The sequence below is a fragment of the Ostrinia furnacalis genome, unplaced genomic scaffold (genome assembly GCF_004193835.3).
Source record: "Ostrinia furnacalis isolate ACB-3 unplaced genomic scaffold, ASM419383v2 OfSCF6654, whole genome shotgun sequence".
NCBI classification, from domain to species: domain Eukaryota; kingdom Metazoa; phylum Arthropoda; class Insecta; order Lepidoptera; family Crambidae; genus Ostrinia; species Ostrinia furnacalis.
The window spans coordinates 9,693-18,617 of record NW_021136893.1 but is presented as its reverse complement, the minus strand read 5'-3'; the positions used below and the strand labels follow the sequence as shown (position 1 = coordinate 18,617).

The 8,925-nt window shown below is 35.7% G+C and overlaps 1 protein-coding gene across 2 annotated transcripts; it reads left to right on the top strand.

Moving 5' to 3' along the window:
• Window positions 1-708: 708 nt before the first annotated feature.
• Window positions 709-8,279, top strand: Hs2st (Heparan sulfate 2-O-sulfotransferase). 2 transcript variants are annotated; one of them, XM_028318075.1, is made up of 5 exons: window positions 709-970; window positions 1,048-1,351; window positions 4,323-4,461; window positions 5,055-5,152; window positions 6,222-8,279. In XM_028318075.1, exons 1-5 carry the CDS (start codon window positions 859-861, stop codon window positions 6,589-6,591), a joined length of 1,023 nt encoding a protein of 340 aa, XP_028173876.1. In that variant the 5' UTR covers window positions 709-858; the 3' UTR covers window positions 6,592-8,279. The 2 variants fall into 2 exon arrangements, with proteins under 2 accessions (XP_028173876.1, XP_028173877.1); XM_028318076.1 differs by lacking the exons at window positions 4,323-4,461; window positions 5,055-5,152 and adding exons at window positions 1,671-1,809; window positions 2,336-2,433.
• Window positions 8,280-8,925: the final 646 nt, after the last annotated feature.

Below are 8,925 nucleotides of genomic sequence, written 5' to 3'. Positions count from 1 at the left end.
GACAGAGACAGTTAACTCTGCAAAACCATATATCGAAATAGTTTAGCACAGTAGCCCACTAGAAAATGTTAACAAAACCTAACCATACAATAAATTAAATTAGACGCGGCCACCGCACCGTCTCGTATCGATTTATTTATTTAACAATGCGACGGCCTTATTTATTTGGTCTGCTGACGGAACTGCGCTGTGTTTAGATTCACAATGGTGATATGGGTCAAAACGATCTGTGAGAGATAAAATAGACAATGTATGGGAACAAACTTTGTTTACCTTGTGACTCTCATTTTTAAAAAAAGTACTTAGTTAATATCTTTTGCAATTATTTTCATTTCATAAATATAAATGTACTCTAGTAGGTAAGTTAGGGTAATTTTGATCTACGAATAATCGTTGGTCGAAAATACGCATTGTCATTTAATAATATATTAATTAGTAGGAAAGAAAAACATTAAAAATAAAAATCTCATAAAAATCTGGTTCAAGTAGCTGCCTTATGGGAAGGTGTCCACTGTCCAGAAGGCTTTTACATTACATGAGACTTGGCAAGACAGTCCCGCTGAAGCGTGTAGAGCGCCACCTAGCGCCACGTAATGATTCTGCCAATGTCCTATAAAGTTAAATGCTTACTGCATAAAACGGAACGTACATTATTGACGGCCACTGTCAATTTGACAAGTTCTGTTTGACATTAGTAGATCGGTGCTGTTGTGCTGTGCGTGCAGCCGATTTCTATTTTACTTTTCTCGTGTGGGTGTAGAGAAACGCAAAGCAAATGCTTATTTATAAACTATTTTGAATATTTATTACGCGAGTGCTCATTTGTGTGTAATGTGAAGTGCTCGGGCCCAGTTCGTCATGATGAACGCGCACAAGATATGGGTGCTTTCAAGCCTCTGTGTTGTTGTTATCGTTGTAATATATTTTCAGTCAGAAATTGAACGTTTAGAAGAGATTTATCACAGATTAGGTGATTACTAGGATCTGTCCAATTCAATTTACTGTTTATTTGCGATGCAGATACTTATTATCGTTATTAATTTTCAGAATACAGATTAGTCCAAACGCATTCCGAACCTCGGCAGTTCTTCATGCAACCAGTGGATAAAAGTGATGATGACCTGGTGGTGATATACAATAGGGTTCCGAAGACGGGATCGACAAGTTTCGTGGGTGTGGCGTACGATTTGTGCAAGAAGAATCACTTTAAAGTGTTACATATCAATATAACGGCGAACATGCACGTGATGACCCTGGACAACCAGTACAAGTTTGCTCAGAACGTCACCAAGTGGAAGGATGTGAAGCCAGCCCTGTACCATGGTCACATGGCATTCCTGAACTTTCATAGGTGGGTGAGGGGTTTTATTAAAGAAATCAAATAGGAAGTTATTTGAGAGCTCATCTATTTTAAATAGTTCCTTTTGTACCAGTTTACCTGATGTGATTTTCTGCAAAGCTCTGATACCCAGGCATGCAATATTCTGTCAGATATTGTGGCATAAAACTTATCAAAGTTTTTTTACTTATGCCTAAATTATACTGAAATTATCTCAATTATCAAATATGAACTTCTAACTTTTTTTTACAAGCTCTTACATTGATAACTTTCTTTTAAAAGTTAACAATTAAAACTCTTTTGTTTCAAATGATTTTCTTTTATCTTTCAGACTTGGCACCTCTTCAAAGCCCTTATACATAAACCTGATAAGGAAGCCCCTGGACCGGCTGGTCTCATATTACTATTTCCTGAGAAACGGAGACAATTTCCGGCCACACTTGGTTAGAAAGAAACATGGAGATAAAATGGTAAGGATATGAAAAAAGTTTAGTAAGAAATAGCTTTTTATTTATGGGAATCACAGGGTTGAGATACATAAAATTTTTGTATGCTGTTGTCACCTATAGGTGTAATTATAATTAAGCACTTAGCATGTAACCAAATGTTATTTTTCATATCTAGTTTGTGGTGTAATCTTGTTGGTGATCCTTTTAAATAAAAAATAAAATAAAATTCTGAGTGTCTTTATGCAAAGGCCTCTTCCATTAATTCTTCATTCATTCTCCATTCTTAGCACAATTTAATTATCCTGTACCAATGCCTCACTATTGGAGACATAGTTGATACATTACAAAACACAGCTTCTCTACAAAATGTTTAGTTTTAGTCATGGAATGTAATAATGCAAAGAAAAAACTATTTTTTCTGTGAATTTTTTCTGGACCACCTTTTAAGAACAAAAAAGTTCTGTCATAATTTGTATGAACAACCTATGGTGTGGTAGTGTACAAGCTTTATCAGCCAACTTATCAAACGTCTGTTCTTTATTTTTAGACGTTCGACGAGTGTGTGGAGCAGGGGCAGCCGGACTGTGACCCCAACAACATGTGGCTTCAAGTGCCTTTTTTCTGCGGCCACTCAGCGCAGTGTTGGTATGTATTTATAGATTATAGTTTCATAGTAAAAATACACATGCTGTATATCACAAATGATATAATACTTGTTCAGCGGAAAACATTAATTTGGTTTAAATTCAAGTTAAACAGCAGTTATTTCCTTGTACAGTCAGCATCACATAGTTTATGACACCTAAAGTAGCCAAGTAAGAGGCGACTTAGGGACTACACATCAAACAGAGAACGGGCAGCAGCGCTCTCTGAAAAACATCAATCTTTTAAACTGTGATCTCCAACCCGCCTGCCAAGCGTGGAGATTATGGCAAAACCCTCCACTATAGAGGAGGAGGCTCATAGTCCAGCAGTGGACTGTAAAGGGCTGTTGATGATGAAAGTAGCCAAAAAGTTCGCACCACGTCTTTGTTGCAATTGGAATAAGGTTGTTTTGTCAACTTTTGGCTACTTTGGGTATCACGAACTATTTTACGCTGTAATAGGTGAAATTTTGCATCGAAAATGTATACCCTGATGTGTTTTCGATTATACATACAATAGGCGGAATTGCCTAACATACTCGTACCATCTACTATATAAAAATAAGTCGGGTTTTCCTCCCTGACGCTATAACTCCAGAACGCACGAACCGATTTCCACGGTTTTGCATTCGTTGGAAAGGTCTCGGGCTCCGTGAGGTTTATAGCAAAGAAAATTCGGGAAAAGGGGGTAAAACAGGATCCACGCGTACGAAGTCGCGGGCGGCCGCTAGTATTTTATATATTAAAATAGATTACTACATCTAGTTATTGAAAAAATACCAATTCCTGCCATTACTTTATGTGATAGTAAAATCAGTTAGTTAAAGTTTTGCGCAACATGATTAATTTTATAGCATCGTTAAATAGTGCTTAGCCCTAGTTAATGAACGAAGTTTAATTGCGAAAACATTTTTTGTGGCTATTATCACAGAATAATAATAAGTACTACGTACTATTATTAATAATGGGAACTTTAAATGAACAATTATTTTGGATTTAGAAATTAAAACACGCCGCGAAATAGCATTTTGGAGTGTGTTTTCGACTACGAGCCTTATTCCAAGCAGACCAAACAGACTTGGAGCTTCTGCTCTAAGCCTAGGCGCAAACTACCGATTTTTAGCCGGCCGATATTTAAGCTCCGATTCTAATTTGTATGAAGAATCAATCGGTGTAATGTGCGCACTTCCATGCATGCCCATACTGATTAACTTCCCGACTAAACTATCCTCCGACAAAAATCGGTGATCTGCGCCTACGCTAAACACTTTCATTCAAGGCTTTTGGATCTTTAGACTAGGATTAAACCTTAAAACGAAGCAATAAGGTTCAATACATTTTCTAATCAATTAAATGTGATTCTTAAATATGTCAATTTTGTCTCTAGGAAACCGGGCAGCCACTGGGCGTTGCAGCAAGCGAAGCAGAATCTAGTCAACCACTACCTCGTAGTGGGGGTGACGGAAGAAATGCTGGACTTCATCATGGTCTTAGAGGCAGCCCTGCCCAGGATGTTCAGGGGTGCCACCGAGCACTATCTAAACAGCAACAAGTCGCACCTGCGTCAAACCAGCTNTTTATTAACAAGTCAAATAGCAAATAATGTGAGAGCTTATTTATTTTTAAATGGTATCTATTACCAGTTTACCCAATGTGTTTTTCTGCTAAGCTCTGATACCCAGGCATGCAATATTCTGTCAGATTTTCAAAACTGCTTGAAGACCTTATTATACTGAAATGAAACTAGAATTGTCTCAATTATCAAATGTTAAGTTTTAACTTTAGCCTTACAATATCTCTTGCCCCAATAATATTTGGTTAAAAGTTAACACTGTCACAAAATATGTATTAAAGCATTTTTGTTTCAAATTTTTTTCTATTATCTTTCAGACTTGGCACCTCTTCAAAGCCATTGTACATAAACCTGATAAGGAAGCCCCTGGACCGGCTGGTCTCATATTACTATTTCCTGAGAAACGGAGACAATTTCAGACCACACTTGGTTAGAAAGAAACATGGAGATAAAATGGTAAGGATATGAGAAAAGTTTAAGAAATAGCTTTTTATTTATGGGAATCACAGGGTTGAGATACGTAAAATTATTGCATGCTGTTGTCACCTATAGGTGTAATTATAATTAAGCACTTAGCATGTAACCAAGTGTTATCATTCATATCTAGTTTGTGGTGTAATCTTGTTGGTGATCCTTTTAAATAAAAATTAATAAAAAGATCTGAGTGTCTTTATGCGAAGGCCTCGTCCATCAATTCTTCATTCATTCTCCATAATTAGATGATTTCATTATCCTGTACCAATGCCTCACTATTTGAGACATAGTTGATACATTACAAAAAACAGCTTCTCTACAAAATACTTGATTTTAGTTATGAAATGTAACAATGTAAAGAAAAATACAGTGTCACATTTGTAATGTGAAAATATCAGCTTTTTACTTTGTATGTATTTATAAGTACAAAAAAAATATATTTATGTCAGTACATTTGTTCTGGACCACCTTTTAAGAACAAAAATATTCCGTCTTATTTTGTATGAACAACCCATGGTGTGGTAGTGTACATGCCTTATCAGCCAACTTATCAAATGTCTGTTCTTTATTTTTAGACGTTTGACGAGTGTGTGGAGCAGGGGCAGCCGGACTGTGACCCCAACAACATGTGGCTTCAAGTGCCTTTTTTCTGCGGCCACTCAGCGCAGTGTTGGTATGTATTTATAGATTATAGTTTCATAGTAAAAATACACATACTGAATGTCACAAATGATATTATAATACTTGTTCAATGGAAAACATTAATTTGGTTTTAATTCAAGTTAAACAGTAGTTATTCCCTTGTACAGTCAGCATCACATAGTTCATGACACCTAAAGTAGCCAAGTAAGAGGTGACTTAGGGACTACACATCAAACAGAGAACGGGCAGCAGCGCTCTCAGAAAAACATCAATCTTTTAAACTGCGATCTCCAACCCGCCTGCCAAGCGTGGGGATTATGGCAAAACCCTCCACTATAGTCCAGCAGTGGACTGTAAAGGGCTGTTGATGATGAAAGTAGCCAAAAAGTTCGCAACACGTCTTTGTTGCAATTGGAATAAGGTTGTTTCGTTAACTTTGTTAATTTTGACCACTTTGGGTATCATGAACTATTTTACGCTGTAATAGGTGAAATTTTGCATCAAAAATGTATACCCTGATGTGTTTTCGATTATACATACAATAGGCGGAATTGCCTAACATACTCGTACCATATTTTATATATTAAAATAGATTACCTCGTCTAGTTATTGAAAAAAATACAAATTCCTGCCATTAGTTTATGTGATAGTAAAATCAGTTCATTTGTTAAAAGTTTTGCGCAACATGATTAATTTTATAGCATCGTTAAATAGTGCTTAGCACTGGTTAATGAGCGAGGTTTAATTGCGAAAACATTTTTTGTGGCTATTATTAATAATGGGAACTTTAAATGATATTTTGGATTTAGAAATTAAAACGCGCCGCGAAGTAGCATTTTGGCGTGTGTTTTCGACTACGAGCCTTATTGCAGGCAGATTTGGAGCTTCTGCTCTAAACACTTTCATTTATTGCTTTTGGATCTTTAGACTAGGATTGAACCTTAAAACAATGCAATAAGGTTCAATACATTTAAGAGCATTTGACGATTTGTAAGTACTAATTTAATTAGTCTACACAAATAAAGATAATTTTGATTTTGATTTTTGATTTCTTAGTCTAAATTTAATGTGATTCTTAAATATTTCAATTTTGTCCCAAGGAAACCGGGCAGCCACTGGGCGTTGCAGCAAGCGAAGCAGAATCTAGTCAACCACTACCTCGTAGTGGGAGTGACGGAAGAAATGCTGGACTTCATCATGGTCTTAGAGGCAGCCTTGCCCAGGATGTTCAGGGGTGCCACCGAGCACTATCTGAACAGCAACAAGTCGCACCTGCGTCAAACCAGTTCAAAACTCCAACCCAGCCCGGAGACCATAGAAAAGATACAACAGTCCAACATCTGGAAAATGGAGAACGAATTGTACGAATTCGCGCTAGAACACTTCAAATTCGTCAAACGACGAATCCTGTTGAAGGAGCCCAACAGTGTTGCGCAAACGTTCTTCTACGAAAAAATACGGCCTAAATGAGAATACGTTTTACTGTTGACCACAGTAATATCATTGAAACAGTACGTTCGTGCGACTTTGAAAACCAACCGGTTTCTAGTGAAAGTCATATCGGAATACAATTATACAATTCGCTTAGCTCTAGGTTGGACTTAAAGGGTAAACTTTTTAGGTAAATTATTACAATTGACTTATAATATAATCAATATGCAATATATCAATGTTATACTCGTAGTTGTAGCATAAGATGACTATTCGATTTTAGAAAAAGTTTATTCTTTATTATAAGAGCCAACACTGCCGAATACTGAGTTGATACTTGAGGAATTAGTTGTTTCTCCCCACAAAAACATTACCAATGTTACTTTAACAGTTTATGCTGCATACCAATATAAATAACAAAGCTATGTCTGTATATTTGTCTGTGCAGGTCACAGTCACTCTTGCCAGCATTTCGCTATGAGTGGGAGAAACGTATAGATCCGAAAACAGAAAAATCACGTTTACTTAACCCCACGGGACACAGTTTCAAGTTTCATCTCAGTATTTGCGCGAAAAACTACTTAAATATCTCGTCATTCCATGCATTTGCATGTCATTGGTAGTTTTATTTTTACTTGAAGACAGTTTACATACCATTGATAATTAAATTTTTATACTAATCCAATTTTATTAAGTCGTTATTTTTTGTACTTTATGTACTTACATTTTTTTATTATATTGACATGTATAGTGTTCATTGTAGTTAAATTTAAGTCCTAGGTCTAATAATGTATCAAATATTTGTAGTTACTTACAGTACTAAATAATTTCGTTAGAAGAAAGAGACAATGCTCTACAAAACGTATAGCTTTCTCTCACTCTCACATTAGCTGGAATCATTTTAATGCATAACCCCATTTAATACTTAATTATGGTATTGCAGTGCCTAAAGAATGTTACTAAGCTTTATGTAAGGGGTTAAATACCAAAGTTAATGAGATTAACGGTTTAGGCACTCAAGTACCTGATAAAAATCTGTTTAAACGGTGATCTTTAAAACATATACTTAATACATTAATTTCGTATGTATTATAGTAGAAACATTTTACAAGTTTTTCATCAAATTGCACCGTTATAGATGCTTTGCACAGTAACATTACTTATATCAGCTAATTATTGTTACTAACCAATAACCATACATATTATGTAGCAAGAAATTATTGAATAATAGTTGTTTATGATGAATTTATAGCCTGGACTTGTATAATATTGTATTAACTAATTTAGAAAAATATGGGACGAATTATGTGAATTGATACTTAATAGCAATTATTTTTGTGTTCATAGATATTTAAATTATAACAATTTGTATATTTTGATTATTGTTGTTGATATTTTATATAGAAAAGACAATCTGAATTATTTTTATAAGAACGCTCAAGTTTGTTTGTGTTTGTATGCAGTGGCTTATGTTTAACAATGTAATAAAGTATCTCTCTTTCTCTAGATAGTTAGTCTGTTAATAGACCGAATTCTAAGAGAGAGCGAGACGACTAATCATCTCTCTGTCATGCTTAGACAGAGACAGCCAACGAATTCTGACTCCGATTTGTAGTGCAATCACTATCACTCCAAGAGAGGGACAAAAGATGTATTTTAGATGCATTCGAAATTCGCATAATGAATTTATGCTGCATGATTAGTTATTTTTGACATGACATTGACAGATATGTCAAAATCCACTACGTATCTTACGTCTACGTATTGCCATCTGGCGGATTTTTCAATCGCGAAAACCCTCATTGTATTCTTATGCGATTTGAATAGTTTCAAATGCATTAGAAATGTGAAAAATTATTTCTTAAATAACCCTCTGCTTAGATTTGATATGTTCATTGCTTTGGCGCGCAGCCGGCGCGACTATGACGCGACTTGTCATGAAATAACATTAGGCGATAACTTTTAAACTGTATGAAGACGTAAGGGCCGTTTTCCACTAAAGCGAAGACAAGAGATGCAATAAGCAACTAACTTCGTGATTTGCTTTACACGTCTCATCTCCGCTCGGCTTCTGTAGAAAAGGTTGAATTTCTCGGCTCGGCCATGTATCTCGTCACCACACATCTCAAGTCGCGCTGTCACATCGGCTGTATAACAAAGCCTCAACTTTTAGTTATTGACTAACTGAATCTTGTTTGTCTAATCAAATATTGTGATATTTTTAAATCCATCCACGCTTGTTGACCGAGCTGTTAATTTGTTAACTTTTTGTAACTTCGTGCTGTGTGAATATAACGACTCATTTTTGTTGTAAACATATTTTTGTGTGCAATTTTTTGTAACTCGTATTTCAGTTGTATATTAGAGTTTGTA